This window comes from Patella vulgata, chromosome 2 (genome assembly GCF_932274485.2).
Source record: "Patella vulgata chromosome 2, xgPatVulg1.2, whole genome shotgun sequence".
Lineage (NCBI taxonomy): Eukaryota > Metazoa > Mollusca > Gastropoda > Patellidae > Patella > Patella vulgata.
In genome coordinates this window covers 20,929,925-20,952,237 of record NC_065880.2, presented here as the reverse complement: position 1 = coordinate 20,952,237, position 22,313 = coordinate 20,929,925, and the positions used below count along the sequence as shown (strand labels likewise).

General features: G+C 36.4%; 2 protein-coding genes across 4 annotated transcripts; one reads left to right on the top strand and one right to left on the bottom strand.

The window, feature by feature from the left end:
* The first annotated feature begins 6,317 nt into the window (after positions 1 to 6,317).
* LOC126809658 (organic cation transporter protein) lies at positions 6,318 to 12,792 on the top strand. The gene is made up of 9 exons (XM_050534328.2): positions 6,318 to 6,483; positions 7,313 to 7,502; positions 7,991 to 8,094; positions 8,754 to 8,908; positions 9,049 to 9,217; positions 9,999 to 10,217; positions 11,336 to 11,562; positions 11,975 to 12,156; positions 12,637 to 12,792. Exons 1-9 carry the CDS (start codon positions 6,341 to 6,343, stop codon positions 12,790 to 12,792), a joined length of 1,545 nt encoding a protein of 514 aa, XP_050390285.1. The 5' UTR covers positions 6,318 to 6,340.
* Positions 12,793 to 13,266: 474 nt separating this feature from the next.
* On the bottom strand, positions 13,267 to 20,418 carry LOC126811890 (organic cation transporter protein). 3 transcript variants are annotated; one of them, XM_050537918.2, is made up of 10 exons: positions 20,167 to 20,418; positions 19,871 to 20,075; positions 18,922 to 19,025; positions 18,500 to 18,654; positions 17,874 to 18,042; positions 17,384 to 17,599; positions 16,419 to 16,645; positions 15,389 to 15,570; positions 14,654 to 14,805; positions 13,267 to 14,112 (listed from the first exon to the last, which is right to left on the bottom strand). In XM_050537918.2, exons 1-10 carry the CDS (start codon positions 20,400 to 20,402, stop codon positions 14,040 to 14,042), a joined length of 1,719 nt encoding a protein of 572 aa, XP_050393875.1. In that variant the 5' UTR covers positions 20,403 to 20,418; the 3' UTR covers positions 13,267 to 14,039. The 3 variants fall into 3 exon arrangements, with proteins under 3 accessions (XP_050393875.1, XP_050393876.1, XP_050393877.1); XM_050537919.2 differs by lacking the exon at positions 17,384 to 17,599 and having other exon boundaries at positions 20,167 to 20,407; XM_050537920.1 differs by lacking the exons at positions 18,922 to 19,025; positions 20,167 to 20,418 and having other exon boundaries at positions 19,871 to 20,154.
* Positions 20,419 to 22,313: the final 1,895 nt, after the last annotated feature.

The window sequence follows — 22,313 nt, the reverse complement described above, 5'->3', positions numbered from 1 at the left end:
TCTTTATGAAACCTGTCTGAAAATACCGACACCTGCTAAGCATTCGTTCACCCATTCCTCTCCGCATTCCGCGTTTCCGTAACACCCTTCAGCTTTCAACAACGACCGACGGCTTTAATTGTGTTTATTATTTTCTTCGTTTAAAATTACTTCCTGTATATCGGAGATTCATTTCAATCCAAATTTCCGACCAGTAAGATACTCGTATAAAACAATATACTATCACATACTATGACAAATAAGTTTGAAAATAATGAACCTTTCTTCCTATAAGGGAATGTTAATCGTGATATTCCAGCGTGGTGTAGGACGGGGAACCTGGCTAAAACCAGGGTCTAGTCCTTCGGATGGTATGGAAAACCGCACCCCCTTGTACACGTTGACGTGCACGTACATGATTCAGTGACGTTTGGGATTCGAAAAAAGGCCCCAGCACTGCTGTCCGGGCAAAATTTCTCTCATAGCACCCTGCACGGCTTATGGAAAAGTTTGACATTTTGTGATTAATATGATATTTAACTTGAGCAACCTAAAGAAAAATAAAGAAAACATGATTTAATTTACTTTTGTTGAAATCTGCTTAATATTCTTCGAGTTTCTTGCGAACCGACGAATCTGATATATTTAAGTATTGCGAATTATGGGTTTGAAATTTGCGTTCTGTTGTTATATCTGTGGACATCATATAATAAATTTCATTTGTGATTTAATATTTCATACGTATACATCAGAACACCGAACGCCATATACATAAATGTTATTATTTGATTATATATCTGGGTCTTTTTAATAAATATATGAAAACCATAAATTATTTTATTGTGACAATAAACGGTGTATGATATTAGGCGTAGTATCAGTCGAGATGAATAAAAAGCATTGTAAATTTTAACACAAATTTCAACATTAATTTAGTCAAAAGGAGAATCAATGTAGGCCTACTAGAGCTTTGTTTGGAAAGTAATATGGTACTCCTTAAACAGTACTTTAAAGATAACGATTTATTGGCGAATACAAACCTGAGTCATTTTTAACAGCGAAAGGGCGAATAAAAGAAATAGGTGGATTTCTTTGTTTGGCTTTTTAAATTTATGGACCTGCTGTTTCAACTTCGCATGATCCTGTGAGTAAGTACAATTCAAGTAAGAATTAAGCATTGAGGTTTGTTATACTTGCTACACAACCTCCGCATGGCATTAATCAGTGAGCTAATGTGTTCTATATATTCCTGCCTTCTATACTATTCAAAAAAAGTAGGGGATATTTGATTTTGGGGGCATAATACTAAAATATGCAAATGACTACGAAAAAAGTCACTATAGAACCTATCAGAAGAAACATTTCCAGTTACATGTGACGCCCAAACGCACCAATAGCTACCGCATGGAATGCAGGTGATGCTTGGGATCATCATGGGGTCCAACCCAAGATTTGCACGACTCTGACTTTGAATGTTACAGTCATTGTGGAATTGGATTCCAGGGTGGAAACATCAGTTTAATTGTTTTAGTGACCAGAAAAACAAATTTTGATATGCGTCGGCTTACCCAAAATGAAAGGTTACGTGCCCTTGGCATGCTACAGATCGGCACAACACAGGCGGTTGTGGCGCGGACGATGAATGTTTCTCAGTCTGTCATAAGCAGGCTATGGTCCAGATACCGTGATACACAATCTGTACAGGACAGACCACGCTCAGGTCGACCAAGGGCGACAACTCAAGCCTAGGATCGATTTATCCGTACCTGGGCCTTGAGAAATCGTGTCATCACAGCAAATCAGATCAGCGCTCGTCTTCAAACAGACACTGGTGTGAGAGTGAGTGGCCAGACGATTCGGAATCGACTGCATAGGGGTCACCTTCGCGCCCGACGTCCTCGCGTGATCCCTTGTTTGAGAGATCATCACATTCAGGCAAGACGTCGTTGGTGTAGGGATCGTCAACACTGGGATAATCGACGCTGGAGCAATGTGATGTTTTCAGATGAGTCAAGGTTCACTGTTGATTTTTTGGACAGACGTAGGAGGGTGTGGCGTCGTCGAAACGAGCGCTTCCAAGACGTTAACGTCATCAGACATGATCGATTTGGGGGTGGTTCTGTTATGGTGTGGGGAGGCATCACTGTTGCTGGAAGAACGGCTTTACATGTTGTTGCAGGGCGTGTTACAGGCCAGTACTACCGGGACAACATCTTGGCAGTCCATGTTGTGCCGTTCGCACGACGTCATGGCCGCCGTTTCATCTTCCAGGATGACAACGCAAGATGTCACAGGGCCAGGATCGTTACAGGTTACCTCCAACAACAGAACATCACCACATTACCTTGGCCAGCACTGAGTCCCGACCTCTCCCCCATCGAGCATGTCTGGGACATGCTTGGACAGAGGTTACGTCAACGTCAACAACGTCCTGCCAATGTCCAAGAACTTGCTGCTGCGTTGCAACAGGAATGGGACAATCTGGACCAAAATGACCTTAGACGTCTCATTAGGAGTATGCCACGTCGGATCAATGCTTGTTTGGCAAACAGAGGAGGATTTACCCGTTACTGACTTGGTTGTGATGCTGTGGTAACTTTGCTGTTTGACCCCGGGTATCATTTTACCCTTATAATGGTCAGTCTGTGCCTTACTTAGTCTAACGATCATTTGGAATAAATCGATGAATGTGAACTTCATTTCATTTTGTCATTTGTTTCTTCGTCAGTTTCATTAGGTGACTTTAATAACACTTAAAAATCAAATATCCCCTACTTTTTTTGAATAGTATATATAGTAATTTCGACTTCTAATCATTTTTTCCTCTGCTGTTTTAATCGAAAAATTGGACCACTACGACGTGATGTTTTACGTTAAATAGTAGGAGTTATTCAGTTACACATCTGGAATAAGTAAGAACGAATTTCGGAAGCTTGGTTATAAATTTGGTTATACAATGCCTGGTCTCTAACCTATAGGGAAATGGACATGTGTTGACTAAGCTACGGACGACGGGGACACGAATAAATATTAGATGATAAAAAGTATAATAGTCTGAAGAGTCTTCAAACGAAAATGTGGACAACCGACCGTTCGACTAAAGTGACTTTAATTGGAAAACTTTATGTACATACAAATAAGGTTACACCGAGTTACTTTTAAAATTCTTAAAAAATATCCGGCATGGTTAAAATAAGGAGTTTAAAGTAAATTGAACTGACGAACTTGATAATTTCATAGGAATGTGATATTTAATGTAACCCGAATGTCTTAGGATGTCCGTAAAACACATCATTTTATCATGGCAAATTCTATAAACAATGTATATAAGTTACTCACAGCCAGACATTTCATCTAGTTTCAAATCCAATTTTTTTTTCACCGAAGAAAATAATTTGTCATTTTTTCTGTATACAGAGCATATAAAAAGCTCTTCACTAGTTTTGTCTGTCTGTTATACACGTACCAGCAGATTTCACATATGTTTCCATATTCCGTTCCGTGTTTAAAGAGACATTATGTAAGAGTTAATTCTGCGTATTACGGGTCTTTTTCACTCAAATATTCTATAAATTATTATTTAGACATTTAATCGTTTGATAAGACTATAATCATAGACCCAAAGGGTGGCTTAGATATTGAGTGGAATAGAAAATGACCGCCACACACTGAGACTGTTGAAAAACGACTGTACGTCGGTACTGCGTTTACTATCGTGGCAATGGCACTTAACATTCGAGAATATGAACTCATAATTGGCATTCGCCGAAGATAATTTAGGCCATTACTATCAAAACTTCAAACATTTAAAACGCCGCTCAGAATAATGTAATTTGACTGAAATTTTAAATTTATTTACTTTTCTTTATCTATTGTTTGAACTTTTATAGCAAGAACGATTAGCTCTTTATCTATATATACTAGCGTGACATTTTGTACGTCATGAAACCTCTCGAATTGGTAATAGTACTTTAGTTCTTTAACCTCTCATTCTACAACCTCTCGAAAACAGGTCAGTACATTTTGTACTTGTGTAACGCGTACGTTGCCATGCTGAATAAATACTGCCGCCTTCATTGGTCGTGTTTCCATTTGTAAGTGAAGGTCTTCTCTAGAACTGGGTTTATCGTAAGTAGTATAATATTTGTTCTATGCATGTCGGAATGGGTGGGGTGGGGGCGTGTGTTTTAGATCATTGTATCGAGCCCAAGCTTGTCATTGATTCAAGTGGCGTGGTTTCGAGCCACAGCTTGTACGTGACAAGGAGTAGGGTCGCCTGTTCAAATTCGACGGCATTTCTAAGGGTCCTCCGGTTTCCTACCCACTGCAAATTATTGATATAACATTGGACCGTATGATAGTCCCAAAATCACCTATTAGTTTGTGTCAGCATGTGTTGTAGCTGTTGAGTACCCTTGCAAGATTTATACTGGTAAAGTCAAAGAAGTGGACAGTAATAAATATGAAATCTATGCAATAGTGCTAGCTTGGGGATTTTGGAAGTCGACCCAAATCCTATTACTTATTATAATATCAAATATTTTATTTAGAAGCACAGAAACCTTTACAATATATTTTACAATCGGGATATTTTTATATTGACTGAAATCGCTTATTGCACATGGCTTTTTTTATCATATATTTGATCAAAAGATTATATGCACCTGGGTAATAACGACGCGTTTATGAGAAATAATATTGATAGGGGTAATGAAAATGGATTTTATCGGTAAAAACAAAAGTTACTATTACTTTGATGTTTTAATGACGACATTGCCACGGTAACAGTGGCAATTTTTGGCAAAAAATAACATTTTAAGCATGGAGTTGCAGAATTCATTAAGCACGCCAGAGTTGCTCTCGTGTGTTAACAGTGTCATTATATATGATAGTTCATGATACATGATACCCCATGTTTGTCTTCTTGGCGGCTTCTGTCTGCGTCTCATCCTTAATGAGAGACAACTGTGTAGTGTTTCTTCCAGTTCTTGCAAATTATGTACAACTTTACTGGACCCACTGCTTGTACACGACGACAATGCCATCCAATTATGTGCCTCGGTAGATTTAAATTCAGACTCGTGGTCGACTAAGTCCTCACAGGTGGCGAGTGTGTTGTTGTCAAAATGGGGAATGACAATCAATTCCATGGCAATGCAAAAGTAGGCCTACTGATCAACTGTGAGATTTCCTGGTATGGTGAACATGTCCAGCTTCCAGGTTCATCTATTCGTGATATAGGGCAAAAAACTGCTTTCTTCTGATCAATTAGATATTCTCCGCCCGAACTCAGATTCCAATCCTGTAGCTGAACACCATATCAGACGTATTCTCAGATGCTAATCTGTCAGTAAGATGCATTTGATGACCCTTCTTAAGGCAAGCCCAGGCGGGTTTGCAACGTAATGGCGGGCATATGGCAATTGAGTAGACGTAGTTAGGCTTGAGGAGGGAACTTGTTGCAAGGGCTGATGTCATACTATTCGTGGTCAGTCCTTTATCAGGATTTAGTTAGTTCATGTTTCCGAACAAGACGGTGATGATGGTGTCATGTAATCCCGGTGACGACCAATGATTGTTAAGGACACTCCTGTCGAGTACATGCCGATCATCTACCATCTTTGCGCTTTTAACAATCTCTTTCCTCGCACACATCATTTTGAAAACAGTAAGTGTGGTATATGGCATACACAGGTACTGGGCATTCCAGTCACTCGTAGCCCACATCACCTAAATTTTCTATTCTAATATATTACTGTAGGGTAGATCTCATAATTAGAAAAGTTTGGAATTTTACATTTATTTATTTGTTGGTGTTTTTTTTTTTTATTTTTATTAAATCTTTAATAGCCTATACCTAAAAGTGAATAAAGGTCGCGATTGAACTACTGAAATGAAAATAGGCATTTGGCCCAAGATGAAAATAAAAATTATGGTATTTCAATTCTAGGATTTTCTGCTGTTTTTTCATTTAACAAACTGTTCCTACCATACTACAATCTTACCAGAAAATATTATCTGCCACAGTTAAAAATTTGAAGTTAACATTACACAAGATTAAGGTTTACCAGGCAACTCCAAAACTAATTAAAATTAGATTTGAATTCACTGGAAGTTTAAAATTAGCGATAGTGCTTCAGGAACTGTTTACAGGTCGTTGGGATAAGGGCTATCGGTAAAAGGACAATTTTATGATTTTGAATAGCATATTAGGCTTACTATAGCTTATTAATATTGAATCTGATTTAGTCTGTTAATTTTCCGCAATTTCTGAAAAAAAGGTTTCGTTTCTGCATCAACATTACTGCTAAATAGTCATATATATTTTACTTACAGTAATTATTCATAACGACAGGAAACTATGGAATTTGAAGAGATTATCAAGCATCTAGGTGATTTTGGAACTTACCAGAAACGGTTATATTATATGCTATGTATATCATCTGTATTTACGGCTATACAAGTATTGTTAACTGTATTTACCTTTGGTATACCTGAACACAGGTGAGATTTTACTAATTACGCTCTATTATAGTAATAATATCACCAAAATATATCATAGTGATTTATTAGTGATGAGTCTTTAAAGTAGCATTATTGTTATTAATTTGTAAATACCAACAACACCCAATGTTTGTACAGGGTTAAAACACACGATAATTATGGTTCCATTTATTGAATCTTACAAATCTCCACATTTCACAAATATAACGGTTGAAAACTCTAATTCTTAAATTAGTAGACTACCAAAATAACGTTTACTAGGTGACTTTATAAAGAGATAAACAATGGACAATACTTGAAAATGTTGTAATTATAGTCAATAGCTTTGTAGCAACCATTTTTGCAATAAAATTAAATTAAATTATTGCCAAATGGGTCGATATTGCAAAAGTAGAACGTCGTGGGAACCATTTTTGCAATAAAACCATTTTTGGAATAAATGTTTCTTTTGTCATTTTCATCACCATAATGATCGTTTATTCACCCTGATGATTAACCGAATCATTTTTGAAGTATTCATCCATCTTATCATCAGCAACACCATTTCCATACTCATTTGTTATTACACAAATGGTTGCTACATAGCCTAGTATGGTTTAAAGCTGATTAATGCTGACAAATTATTCTGCTTGTATAGACTCGTTGACACTTTAAAAAACTTAAATGCTGGTATTTTCTTCTAAACTATATATTTGAAACAAATATAAGGTTCGTTTATCCTAATTACTCAATTGGGATATTTTTGATTGCCCTTCAGACGTATAAATAGATATATATTAAACAAATTGATTTTTTTCGTGTAAATTTAGCTTACAGAAATAATTTATAGGTGTGCCGTTCCTGGTCTTGTTAACGACACATTTCAGAAGAATGAACTAAACGATTCTTTGGGTGAATTTGTATATGAAGATAAAGTCTATAAACAGTGCTCAATTTATTCCTTGTCTTCACAAAATGTAACGACATGTAAGAGATGGGTCTATGATAAATCTATATTTGAATCTTCAATAATTACACAGGTATGTGGTTCCGTGGTCTATATACTTTTTCAGATTTACACACGTCAGAAAATTAAGAACTCATTTGGGGTAAATCTTCTTTGCCATCGGTCGATTGGAGGATTTGGTATGGTAGTCGAGGAATGCAGTATGGCCATGGGTATTCGATTTTCGAGTAAAATTTATTAGTTTCAAATCTTGGTCTAGTCCTTTGAAAGATATGGATAACGAGGATCATCAATGCAGACGGGCGCAGAAAACGTGAAGAAAACCTCCGTGTCGAGTGGAATTAATAAAAAAAATACCAGTGAGTGTTATAAAAGTAATTGTCCCAATTGTTTATCGGAATTTTGCAACTGACAATCTGAATTGTCTACCAGATTATATTTTGTAAACTTTATGCAAAATTTCCCACCAAAACCATACCAGGGACAGGTGCTGAACAATACAAAATATTTTTGGTCATAATTCTATTGTTTGAAGAAATTGAATCTCTTTAAATATTTTAGATTGATATAGTCTGTAATGAAAAGATTGCGAAATCACACGCCCAAATGTTAGTAATGCTTGGACAAGTTGTGGGTTGTGCTATTGTTGGACCATTATCAGATAGGTGAGTTATTTTATTTTTAAAAAGCCACAAAATAATTTGTGAACGTATATTTTTGTTACTCGTTGCTCCTCATTAGCCCAGTCGTTACACTTCTACATAAAGCTTCTGTTTCAGGAATTAGGGATTGTGCTCTCTATATATAATGTTAAAGAAACGTGTAGACTTATTCGTAATCAACCGTTTGTCTCGACCTCAAATAAATTTAGACGTTTTTCGTTCAACTACACGTACACTGATTATGTGTTGGCCGAGAAAGTACCTTGGGATTTTCCAGAAAGATTTTCTTTGTCGGTGGAACAGAACGAAGGGCCTGGTAAAGAACTGTGTCAAGTCGTTCGTCGTCATTATCCCGGCTGGAGCAGAACAGTAGGTCGTTAAACCCAATAATTTTCATTTCATTTTCATTTCTTACAGTAAAAGTGTGTTGAAATATTTGCATGTACAATAGACATTATTGCTTTGAAAAATGCTGTTTTTCATCGGTTACCAAATAGAAAAGCCACCCTTTCTGTCCTGCCCCTGCTCACTGTTACCATGTTCACCTGAAAAGCTGTAGATTTTGTTGCTGTTATCAGATAAAAGCGTTCTTATAATAAATATATACCTTTAAACACATTCTCAGAAATATTCTAAAATTTTACAATCTTTTCTCTCTTCAGATTCGGCCGAAAGACAATGCTGTGTTCTTTTCTGATAATATTTATAATTTCTTCAATAGCCGTAACTTGGACGCCTACCATTCGTGTAGTATTTGCTTTTTATTTCTTCATCGGAACCAGTATTTCTGGAACATTTACACCAGCTTTTGTTCTTGGTAAATATCAAATATTTAATATTTTAACACAAATGTATTTAATTTCGATGAATCAAATTTGCCATATAAAAGAGTTTTGTGATTTGAGCACCTCAGACTACTTTCAATATTAGATTTATGACATTCATCTTCTCTTTTAGGTATGGAATTAGTCGGCCCAAAGTCCCGAGTATGGGCTGGTATGATAACTGAGTTATTCTGGTCTTTAGGAACAATAATATTAGCAGGGGCTGCCTATTGGATCAGAAATTGGCAAACTCTTCAACTAACAATGTCCGTTCCTGGCATTATTCTTTTGTCTTATTTCTGGTAAGTATTATTTATTTTGTTTCCGTATACCAAGCATGAATTTAATTTTTAAAAAGCCCTAAAAAAAACCTGCATTTTCACAGACCGATATCGATTTATTTTTTTTATTTTTGGCAGTATCTCCACCAAATAAAATATTGCCGTCTAACCTATCGGAATAGTCGAATTCTTTTAAATAGAAACCATAAAACTAAAAAAAAAATAACACTACCTGCGATTACGTTTACTTGCGCAGATTTGCCGGGAACATACCACGCCGCCTGGAATTCGTTGCCATATGCTCTCGTCATTTTTTACTCTAAACGTTATAACTAGGTGAACTACTAGCATTATGTAAGTATATGATAGTGTCCATTGTTCCAGTATATTATACATACACTTTATTGATGGCAGTGTTTGCATGGTTGTATAACCTGGGAAATGTTATGTGGACATTAACATACTATTCACAATATCTGCCGCCGTACCGTTGGTCACCAGCACATGACTTAGTGGATAGATAGCATGCTCTTATGTCATAGATACTTGCATTTCACAGACTTTGACATGCTATTTTACATACGGAATGTATGTATTCTTTATTTCTTTCTTAATTCCTGGGTAAGAATCAAGAAACTAATGCAGTAAATAATGAAATTTTATTACGCCCTATTGGAATTTATCTGCAGAAAACCACACCAACACCGATAGATGGTACATGTATACCTGTGAAATGTGGGTAAAAAGGGGTATTTTTTGTTTTGCCTGTTTATATTAACTAGAAATTTAAACATTATTTCAGTCTTATTACTGAGTCTCCCAGGTGGTTAATAAGTAAGGGTAGATATAAAGAAGCTGAAAAGATCATTCAAAAAGCAGCTAAAGTTAATAAAGTTGTTATACCATCAAGACTATTGAGAAGAAGTCAGTCAAGATTTATAGAACCAAAAAATGAATCTGTATTTAAAGTATTTACTTCGCGGATTCTTGTAATCAGAACTGTCATAGTTTATATAAATTGGTAAGTAACTGTTATAGTAATTGTTATACTCCAACACTGTAATGTGGTCTGTTGCATGATTTTCGTCTCCGCTTGTAGGGCCGGATTAAGGCACAGGTCAACTAGGCCATGACCTAGGGCCCTGTGCTTTTAGGATCCCCGCGTAATCATTCACTGTGTTTCCCCAAGCTCTCGTCTGGTTCATTAGGTCCTCTCAATAATCTGCTGACAGTAGCCCTGATATAAGCAATGGGTCGGGTGACCGCTTCAAATTGCTTATAGCCGATTTTTCTTATTTTATGGGATTTCTTAGTAAATAAAGTGAAACTTTTATAGTATGGAATATTAAATAGACCTATACTTTCCTGTGTTTCTATTATTAAGTAGAATTTACAGTACAGTAGGATTAATAACAATAACAGATAGTTGCACTTATGTAACACGTTTACTTAGAATAGCTACACTTCATGTGCTGCTTGCAGGCGTGACAAAAAAAAAATGATTATATCCGGACTTGCACTGCTTATATCAATTTGCATTGAAATAAACGGTTACGAGACAATAGTTGCAGTATTTGATGAATGGATGGATGCCTGTGTAATAGGCCCCATGAAATATTTTGACCTTGGGTTCCCACAAAACCTTAATCCGACTCAGCTCACATGGACTTATTCATAGTTAAGGCGACCCCAATCTAAAATTAGATCACCAAGTAAGAATATTTACAAGGCTCTGTTATTCTTTCATTTCGTATATTGTGCTTATCTTGCAATTTACAAAGTTATTTTCCATGTCTGGAAAACATCTGATTTGTGGCTGTTTTTTCCCGAAACATGTTTGGTTTAATCAGTATCATCATGCAGAGGAACCATATGAAAAATTAGCTCACTCCTACAATTATTTACTTGTGTTTATCACATCATGTAAGCATTTATTTCGTTTGATTTTGTTTTCGGTGAATTTTAAAGCTAAATTGTCGTAAACGGGAAAATATGCTTAGTCATCCACTCGCCAATACACTGGCTTTCACGTAGAGTCACCGTATTCAAACCGTATTCAGAGTATTTAAATGTAATCATATGTAATCGTTTCTAGGAAAGAAGTGTGATCTTTCCTTAATAGTCGCTTTCTCTTGGCAGGGCAGCCTGCAGTTTGACGTTTTATGGCCTAACTCTGAATGCTGGAAATCTTAGTGGCAGTATTCATCTTAATTTCTTCCTGTTAAATATCATAGAAGTTCCAGCTTATGTTATATGTATAGTGTTGTTGGATAGAATTGGTAGAAGAATTCTTCATTGCTCGTCCTTGTTTCTCAGTGGAGCATGTATTACTTTGTCAATATTTACTGTATTATATGCTGATAAATGTAAGTTTTATGCTACATCTATTGTGTACTTTATTATCCCGCGCTGAACGAAGTGATTTGGAGGATATTGGAAAAGACTGCATCTTTCCGTCCATCTATCTCGATCCATGTCGATTTTGTTTCTGGAGGTATCTCATTTCGCATCCTGTAAAATATGTTGATTGAATATCCATATTATAGTAGTTGTGGCTATTGTTAATTACCGTAGAACATTTTCGGATTAAATATATGGAAACTAATCTGACTTCTTTCATATTATTAATGTAATAGAAGCAGATATTGCGGACATTGTGCGTTAGTTCGCCTTTTGTTGATTTTAAAATGCACACACAAATGTCTGAAATTTGCATGAAAACAGCTCGTTATGTCAACCAATACAACCGTTTAATAAGTTCCGTTATTACACTTACAGCTCTGGCATGGATAACAACTCTCCTAGCTGTTATTGGAAAAATGGGAATAACTGCAGCATTTGCCATAATGTGGATTTATACGACAGAATTGTTTCCAACGCCTTTCCGTAATTCAGCAGTTGGTACAAGTAGTTTGATGGCCAGAATAGCAGCAGCCATTTCACCTTACATAGCAAATATTGTAGGTTAAGTAATATATATATTTATGTCAGCGTAACTATGGGATGTGTGTTTTGGTGTCGGTTTCTGTGAATACAGCGGTGAAATGACAAAATATTTAGATTACAACATAGCTGTACCAACTGATCCGTAAAGGTAATGCGAAGTTGATGCATAGTACAAATTAGTACAAATGAACTGAAATGAAATGGGCTTAATGGGGCAGATACGCCATACTGTGTGCTATGAGGGATATGTTGCCTGCCCGGAGCGGCGCTACGGCCTACTCTTATCTCGAATTCCACCCGTTAAGAGCTCTTTACGTGCACATCAATGTGTATATGACACTTCGGTTTTTCGTCCCATCAGACCGACTAGATGCTTTCCTAGCCAGCTCCCACCCCCGCCCTGCACCACCTACAGGGGGAACCAAACTAAGCTTAGTACAAACATGTTGGTGAGCTCTATATAGCTGTTTGTATGTCTGTTGTTTTTTTTTCAGGGATTAATAGTACCTGGAAATGCAGGTAAAATAACACCTATGATTATATTTGGAATAACCTCAATAATAGCAGGTTTATTGGCCTTACTGTTACCTGAAACTAAAGGTCGTCTTTTACCAGAAACAATTGAAGATGCTGAACAATTTACAAAGTAAGATATATATTTATGGTTGATAATGAATACCTTCGACATGCCAAACTCCTATGGGTTCATTTATGGGCACCCCATTGTCCACAAGAGGTAGGGTTTTTGCCCAATCCGAGCAAACAGACGCTTCTCCTTGTGCTGTGTCGTGTCGTCATCCCCAACCACAAATATAGGAGTTTATCAACGAATTTCTCGTTTCTGAATACATACTATCAATAAGCAAAATCAACGTTTTACATTTATTTGTTTACTCCACAGCAACACATCAGATGACGATATGGACAAAGGTGAGGAATTGAAGGTGCTGAATTCAGAGAAAATTTAAACACAAGAGACTGGTGTCCACAGAGTTTTGTAGTTACAGATATAAGACACTGGTTGCTACTGGTTGCTATCTGGAGATATGTAGTTAAAATATATAAAGCCCCCCCCCCCACACCTAACACAAACACACACCAGACAAGAAAAAAAGAAACCCAGATTCATTTTATAATGTTATGTTTATATAAAAATTATTTTCAACCCCGTATACGGTTTTCAGGTAGATACAATATTCGAATACAATACATATACCTTTTTGTATAGACACCCATATATTAACACCCATAGCATTCTCCCATATTAACCTAATTGACGGCATGTTTACTCTTTAATATTATTAATTGTACCCATGTTTAATGAGCTATGAATAAAACGGCAGTTGTTTCTGGATAACTGAATCTTGCTTGCGATATCACCCCAGGTGGAAGTGGACGCTAACCTCAAGCTATTATTATTATTATCATTATTATTGTTATTGTTATTATTATTATTATTAGTAGTAGTAGTAGTAGTAGGTAGTAGTAGTAGTAGTAGTAGTAATAGTAGTAGTAGTAGTAGTGAGGAATCAAAAGCCCGAGAGCTTCATCAGTGTTATTTATTAAGCCACTTTGTATACTAAAACCAATTATCAACTGATATAAAGTGAAAGTTTTAACTGTATTTTCAAAATGTACATTACAATATCCTAATTTATATTTTATTTGCTAAAGATCACCAAAGAAATACATCGCTGATGGAACTTTTAGGAGCGAAGCGTATCAATATATTCTTATCCATTGTAGGGGGTACGGTTATTGGCAAGAGATAAACAAAGTATATTTAATTGAATATATGTGATTGAAGTATATTCGTTAAAATATGAGAGGAGGTATATAAAATAATTTACAGTCAACATGATGTTTTAATAACATCATGTTATATTTTTATTTCATATTACATGTGGGTTGTATAATTTTCTGAATTTGAGTTTTCTTTTAATCGGGCGTTCTCATGTTGTATATTTAACCTGCAATAAAGCATAAATTTAAACTTGTAAATACCAAAACAAACATTGAATATAAATTTAAACGATTCTCAAGTCACTAATCTGGTCAATTGGGCGCTGAACAACCAGCACCTGGTTTTGGCTGGGTATCTTACCCTTTTCTGTTATCAAAACAATTTAAACTCGACATTTTCACTAGTAAATCAGTACCCCGTGTACAAAATTATAATCAATATACTTAATAATAATAGATAAATAGAAAAAAAAATACCAAGTCAAAGATTTATACTAATAATGCACAACATTGGGGGTTATTGAAGAGCATCCTAACAGTGAATTACCTAAATGACACACAAACGAAGTAACGTGATGAACCAATTTTCTTACCATATAGACACGGTACCATCTGAGTGCCATCGTCGCTGAAGCCAGTCAAACCAATAACGGTCTAGCACATATGACGTAATATGTGGGGTTAGGGTTAGGGTAAGGCTTAGGGCTGCAAATTTCACATCCCTGGTCCAGAAACATTTTGTTGTATGGTATAAAAAAGTGTTCTTACTTTGTAAATTGTTCAGCATCTTCGATAGTTTCTGGTAAAAAACGACCTTTAGTTTCAGGTAAGAGTAAGGCCAGTAATCCTGCTATTATTGAAGTTATTCCAAATATAATCATAGGTGCTGCTTTACCTATAGCACCAGGTATCATCAATCCCTGAAATAATGCAATATATACATTGATAAGCCTCGGAAATAGAAAACTGATTTATAAAGTACACCTCTACTGGAATCACATGTAATAATCAAAACGGTTTGAGGTAGCTAACATAACTGCTTGTATTCACCCACTATATAACATGAACACTGCCACAAAAAAAAAATGACTATTCTCATTGACCCCATCTTCTTTGTTGTATCTATAACTAATTTCTCGATTCTTATATTTTCATATTACTCGCATACTTGATTTAACGACAATGTTTACTGTTATTTGGCAAAATAATACAAATGTTAATATACGCAATATGGAGTGAAGAAACTCACCCAAGCCGGATAAAAATTAATAGTAAATAAACGAAATTAAAAAAAGAAACAAAACACAAGTACTCCTGGACAATGACCCTTTCCTTTGACTTTTCTGAAAGTACAAAACAATTTCCGACCAACGGGAAATTCCTGGATCCGTGCTTGTAAACTATCCATTTCATATCGTTTCTGCACAATACCCACAAAGATGAAAACAATTCGTAAAATGTCCTTTACAATTAGAATCTGTAATCTTTTCTATGGATACTTACAAGGTTAGCAACGTATGGTGAAGATGTTGCTGCTAATCTAGCCATCATACTACTAGATCCTACACCTGAATTTCTAACAACTGTTGGAAATAATTCAGATGTATATATCCACAAGTTAGCAAAGGCTGCAGTAATTCCAAGTTTTCCTAGTACTGCCAGGAGGGTGACTGTCCAGCTGAAAGCTAAAACAAATTATTGGTGTGTATTTATGTTATATTTATATCATTATAAGTTATTGTGAGGTTTACAGGATGCACCACACAGCTAATCTATCAAATGCTGTGAAACATTCTAATGTTCCGAATGTTCCATCAGAAAATATGGACATTACGTGCTAGAAGTGTGCAGTGGAAACCCCTGCATCGCATTTATAATCATGTAATCATAAAAATAGCCATTTCAAAATGAACCAAGTATAATGATAAACAATCCGATTTCGTTTTGTTTTACTTGCCTTCACTACACTAGAATATGGAAGATGTGGTGGGTTAGCCAATGAAACTGTCTGCTGTGGCGAGTTATTGGGGTACGTGCACGGAACTGTGGGTAGACATCCGCAGCGAAAACAAAACAAATACCATCTTGAAACATCAACGCTGATTGATTAATCAAATGTCTGTCGTCATCGGGTCACAAGTCGATCGTATGACCCCTGACGCGATCTCCAACTACAACTGGTCAGATTTTCATGTAGTGGTGGTCATCGAAAGTATTAAAAACGAAACGAAATATAGATCCGTATTTTAATCAGATCAAGCTCCATGAACATCCATTTTGTTGTGTCTGGATAAACTATGGCTCACTATGCGAATTTGGCAGGAATAGTCTTGTTTATCACCTCACTCAGTGAAATTGGGGAGGGGGGGGGGCCAGAGCTCTAAAAGAATAACGTAGTACATAGAAATAGACACTGTTTTGGCGATCAAACGGTAGGATATTTTAAGCTGCGACTTTTAGATAGGATAAGCTCTATCTGTGCACTTTTTAGCTTTAACAATGTAATTTAAATGACCGAAATAGTTGTACGTACATTCATCTGCAAATACAATTGGTAGTGTGGTCATGACTAAAGATAAACCACAAAATATCATGGAGGAGCAGTACAGGATACGCCGCCCTAGTCTGTCAATGAGTACATTACATATTATAAATCCAGGCAGTTCCACGGCAGATATCAGGAAAAAGTTCAGAAACAAGTTACCGCTTAAACTGCTGGCATGAAGAGCTACTCCATAGAAGGTCAGACTACATGTTGCCCTGGATAACAAACAAAAGACACACAGAGGTCAGATTACAGGCCCGTAGCTAGTGCAAAAATGTTGGGGAGGGGGGGGCAAGGGTTTCTAGGGGCGCCGATGTACTTACACTTGACGACCCCCCAACCCCCTCCCCAAAAAAATAACAAGTTAGGAAATAAGGGTTTGTAACAGAGGAAAGGAACTATGAAAATGCCGTTTTGGGCGCCCCATTGATCAAGTCGTGGGCGCCCAACCAACTCACTCGGCATTATGCATTATATGCGGCCCGACAATCATATATTGTCATTATAAGTCGCCCACCAATCATGTCACAGATCACGCCATTTTGGGCGCCCAATGAATCAGGTTGTGTTGTCAATCGTGTGATTCATCATGAGCCGTCCATAAAACGAAGTGACATTGGTTGGACGCCCAATGCCGCCCATTTTGATTTGGGCACGTTGGTCGTAGGTTTCGTATTGCCTCAAACGATAAGGGCGCGCTGCGCTGATTTTTTTCGAAGGCTGGGCCAGCTGCCCCCCCCCCCTCCCCGCTAGCCACGGGCTTGGATTAATACTGGGTATCATGTACTAAATATGGTAGGCTTACTTTTTCTAGAACAACTTATACCACATAACTTATAAACTTGTACTTTTGCATTAATATATTTACCAAGTTCCTCATTCGTACAGTCTGAACTAGACATTTGTTTGAGGTTGAAAATATTCTAGAAATTTTAAAATTAAAAGCGGTTTACCAATTGATGTAAATTATGACCGTTCGTTTTACAAGGGTCCACGAGGTAAATATTTTTGTTATAGATTGATTCTCGTTGTTGGTAACCTCAGTGTTCTTTTTCAAAACACCTTCTGGTATAACAACTTTATTAACTTTAGCTGCTTTTTGAATGATCTTTTCAGCTTCTTTATATCTCCCTTTATTGATTAACCACCTGGGAGACTCATCAATAAACCTATGTCAGTCAAAATAAAACCTATATATATATATATATATATATATTTACAGACACATTGCTTTATATATTTAGTTTTAAAGAGGATAAAATTATCAAAAAAAATGTTTCGACAATATTTTTATATCGAGCATTATCGAATATTACGTGTTCTACTATCATGTATGTATCAAAATGTATTACTCAGTTCAAAACTCCTTTCCTTAATTGTTATAAAAAAATGACCAGGTACGGGCCCCCACGTAATATTACGCCGCTTAATTTGTTATGTTACCAGAAATATGAGAGTAGCAGAATATTCGGTACTGCTAGAGAGAGTTGAAGATATTTCCAATTTCTTATAAAATAAGCCATCGCTGCCAAGACAATGCTACCAAAACTCCAGAAATAATTAATAATACAACCAGTTAATGATCTTTTACTTGGCCCCACAAGTTCCATACCTGTAATAAAATTATTGCAGATTACCTTTTATCTTAGAAGTCATATAAGAAGCTATACAAAATACGGAAGCCCGGTGGGACTTAATCGTCTATCGGTATAGTTAAGTTCTATTAATATCTTATAATTAAGATATTAGGACTAAATCTAAATTTGTCTTTACGCACACAACATACCAACTGTAGCTGAAATCATTTAAGCAGTTTCGGAAAAGATGAAAACTGTCTAAATCACCCCCATTTAAGACGCCCAAGCCGCCTTAGGTTGATTACAGGGTGTTTGGCTAGGTGGGCTAAAATTGATGTACCGCATTGAATGAAATGGCGCATTTGCTTGGCGCTGTAACGTTATTTTTCACTATAATATATTATGTAATCACTAAAGGTATAAATGCTTGCACAAAAGGTTAATTATCAACTCAAGGCTCAATGTTTTTAAATACATTATGATAACACATACCCAATATAAATGCTGGCGTAAATGTTCCTGTGATAGCAGTACCAATAAAGAAATAAAATGTAAGAATGGCGACGATATTAGGCGACAACACCACGAATATTGTAGTTACAATCAGACAAATCAAAAAGGAACATAGTGTTTTCTTCCTTCCAAATCTGAAAAAAACCCAGATGATTACAGGGCGAGGAAAATCTGATACTTAAGTTTGCAGACATTTTTGTACACAGTCTAATCAGAAATGTTATTTTTCAAATTAGTTTTTGTTTCTGTCGCGCATGAACAACGGGTTCTTGCCGCTTTTTATTTCAACTATTGTTAACGGCCGTATTGTGGTTGTCTTCCTTGAATATTATTTACCCGTAAACGTTAGTATTCTGGAACTTTAAGCATCCCATTCTACAATAATACAAAATGTAACCCACCTATCAGATAAGGGCCCCACAAGGGCGCACCCAATTAACTGTCCGACCGCCAAAAGCATCTGGGCGTGTGATTTCCATATGGTTTTCTCGCAGACTAAATTCATCTAGAAATTTAATTTGTATAAGATTAAACCCAAAAAACATTTCTCTAAAGGTATTGGATAGTCTCTTATAGTATCTGGTAGTTTCTCAAAATATTTGAGAGTCTCTTAAAGTATCTGAGAGTCCCATAACGTATCTGAGAGTCCCATAACGTATCTGAGAGTCCCTTAAAGTATCTGATAGCCTCTCAATGTATCCGAGAGTCTCTTAAACTATTTGATAGACTCTCAAAGTATTCGATAGTCTCTTAAAGTATCCGAGTGTCGTAAAGTATCTGTTAGTCTATCATAGTATCTGAGAGCCTCGTAAAGTATCCGATAGTCTCTTAAAGTATCTGAGAGTTTCTAAAGATATCTGAGTGTCTGTTCAAGTATCTGATAGTCTCTTAAAGTATCTGGGAGTCGCTTAAAGTAATTTATCTGAGAGCAACAGGGGTGATAATATAAATTGTCATAATGAGTTTTTCCTTACAGCCAATTCTGTTCTTCTGTTGTAGATAAAGTTTATTTTAGTCCTAACTACCGGTGTTGTTAACCTCAAACAGAATTTCTGGTAAATCATTTATGCCACTATCAGTAACACCATCGAAACTACGGTAACTGTCTAATACCTTGGTACTAGAAGCTACGTTTGTATAAAGTTGCATGGTTTGTATATACATGTCGTTATAGAAATCATTGATAATAATAACCTAAATAGACAAAACTCTCTTGACTACAATTACTATCTATTGCAGATCCACGTTTCGACATGGAATCTCTAATCAAGTAAATAATGCAAATTTGAAGATGAAAAAACAAATTAATATAGATGTTTTTAATTTACACACTTTAATCACTAAACTTACTTGTGAAATAATGGTGTATTGGAATACAGATTCATCATAGACCCATCCATCACATTCTGTTACATTCTCCAGTGAGTTGTTGTTGGTAGCCCGTGTTGATATTGTGCATTGTTGATATATTTTATTATCATATTCAAACTCTGAGGATGACCCGTTTACCCCTCTTGTGTGAAAAGTGTCATTTCTAAGGTCGGGAGGGGTGCATCTTGAAATGAAGAAAACATTATACAACCGACATACATGTGATCGTGCTTTCTCACATAGCAACACTACATTATTTATATAATATGTCTTACCTATACTCCGGAATTCCAAAAGTAAAAACAGTAAGTAAAACTTGAATAGCACAGGATGACGACACAAAACATAACAGATAATACAGCCGTTTCTGATAAGGTCCAAAATCTCCGAGATGCTTTATAATTTCTTTAAAATCCATTTTCTCTTGACGCATCGCAAAGTGTATAGAAGGGTATATTTCTAATACACTATATAGGTCAAAAGAGGTAGCTATGGATGGCTTAACGTACATTGGCAGCACAATGTACTGAGCGCATGATATCAGTTGAACGACTTAATATTGTTCACAATGTAACTACAGCTGAACAATATGTCTTACATAAAGACGGTAAATATGCTACTGCATGGCCTACTTGTATTTATTCATAACTCAAGTACAGTCGTGTTTTAATTTTTGAAGAGGCTAGATAAACTATGGTGGCTGACACCACGATAACCCTGCAACCCGACATCACGACATTTTAACCCGACATAGGACATTTTAACGCGACATTACGACATTTTTAATGTCGTGGCTTTGGGTGAAAAAAAAATGTATTGTCGGGTTAAAATGTCGGGTTGGCGGGTTGTCGTGGTGATGAGTTAAAATGTCGTGATGTCGGGTTTTCGGGTTGTCGGGTTATCGGCCATATTCCTCTCAATACTATGATTATATCCATTGATCCTCGTTTTGGTCAACGAAATTTCCAGGGATTTTATCTCTTGGTTTCTCCATTGCGCCTTGCGGTAGTGAAGGACAATGTATAATATTGTAGATGAGACAAAAAAAAATTCTAGGACTTTAGGCAAGGGTTCAGGGGGCGCCTACGCCCCGGAAGCTCCCAGGGTCTAGATCGTCAGAGACACTTTCTGAGAGATTGGCTCATATAGGATCGTCAATTTCTAGGTCCCAAATAGTAGCGATTTAGCTCCTTTAAACTATGTGTTAAGGATCAAAAGTTCTTGGATGAGTTCGACTTTGGTATGCATCAGACCTTACATTGTAGATCTATAGTCCCTTGCTTTTCACCAAAATTAATGTGAAATATGTATGAATTCTCTTGGCCCTTCAGAGGGGCTACAAATTTTGTCCCATTCTGAGGATCAGAGAATGAGCCCTGTTGATGTTGCCTCTTACTCATACATTTCTTGCAAAATGTGGGCGTATCTTGCATGGCAACCACTTGTTTCAACTGGGCATAACTGATAGCAGTGAATTATTTGATGGATAAGGGACACAAAGAAAGATAGTGAGAAAAACTATATCCCTTCGTTCGTTGTTTTAATTACCTAATCTGTCATAGATACAATGGGAGTGAGATAGGGTTGAAATAAAAATCGACTGTTCAGTTAACTAATTGTGACCCTCGAAACCTGGGCCTCTCAACCCAGGGATCAGTATAGCGCATAGCAGGGTTTTAATAAAAAGTCTACGTACTAGAAGTCTCACTTATATGTTAAAATCAGGCCATTACTTGCGTGCAATAACCTGGAGAAAGGAGTACTTGTGGCCAAAATACTGGGGGGGGGGGGAGATAAAGCCCATATCCGCAAACTCCCCCCCCACCCCATCCCCCCCATCCCCTGGCGGGCCTGACATAGAAGAATCCTTCGCAATTGAAATTCGATGAAGAAATTCTGCGGTCCATTGAAAATGTCCGCCATATTACTCTGCATCATTGTCTGTATCAGGATATTCAATATAAGTATGTGATTTAATCTGATACATGACAGTTGATGGTATTTTATCATATTTAATATGTTTATATAATAATATTAATAACACACCTCGTCCAGTATGTTGACTTTCCATATCTGCCATATTCATTTCATACAGACACCAGTAACTTTTAATAAAATCTTGACTCATAACAAGAATTGTCTTTCTACTCGTCTTAACAGCAGTAACTATACCTTCAGCAATCGTTAATGAAGGAAGAAAATCTCTGTTATGAAGGCAAAGTCTTTATCCCGCTTCTTCTTCAACTTTTAATCTCATTGTTTGATCTACAAATAATCTGGCATCTTCCGAATAGGAAATAAAGAACTCATCGTTTCGAGTATGAATCTTGTGTGAACTCCGTGTCCATCGTGTCTCGCAAATTCCATCGTAGTCTATACACCAAACATCCAATAATAAAACAAATGATAATTGTTATACTGA

What these genes read in the sequence shown, in the direction of transcription:
- LOC126809658 (XM_050534328.2), top strand. Translation starts at nt 6,341, where the DNA reads ATGGAATTTGAAGAGATTATCAAGCATCTAGGTGATTTTGGAACTTAC. An exon ending in AATCTTCAATAATTACACAG is followed by an intron (nt 7,503 to 7,990) that starts GTATGTGGTTCC and finishes TAAATATTTTAG; the next exon opens with ATTGATATAGTCTGTAATGA. An exon ending in GTCATAGTTTATATAAATTG is followed by an intron (nt 10,218 to 11,335) that starts GTAAGTAACTGT and finishes TTCTCTTGGCAG; the next exon opens with GGCAGCCTGCAGTTTGACGT.
- LOC126811890 (XM_050537918.2), bottom strand. Translation starts at nt 20,402, where the DNA reads ATGTACGTTAAGCCATCCATAGCTACCTCTTTTGACCTATATAGTGTA. An exon ending in TACGCCAGCATTTATATTGG is followed by an intron (nt 18,043 to 18,499) that starts GTATGTGTTATC and finishes ATTTTATTACAG; the next exon opens with GTATGGAACTTGTGGGGCCA. An exon ending in AATTGTATTTGCAGATGAAT is followed by an intron (nt 15,571 to 16,418) that starts GTACGTACAACT and finishes AATTTGTTTTAG; the next exon opens with CTTTCAGCTGGACAGTCACC.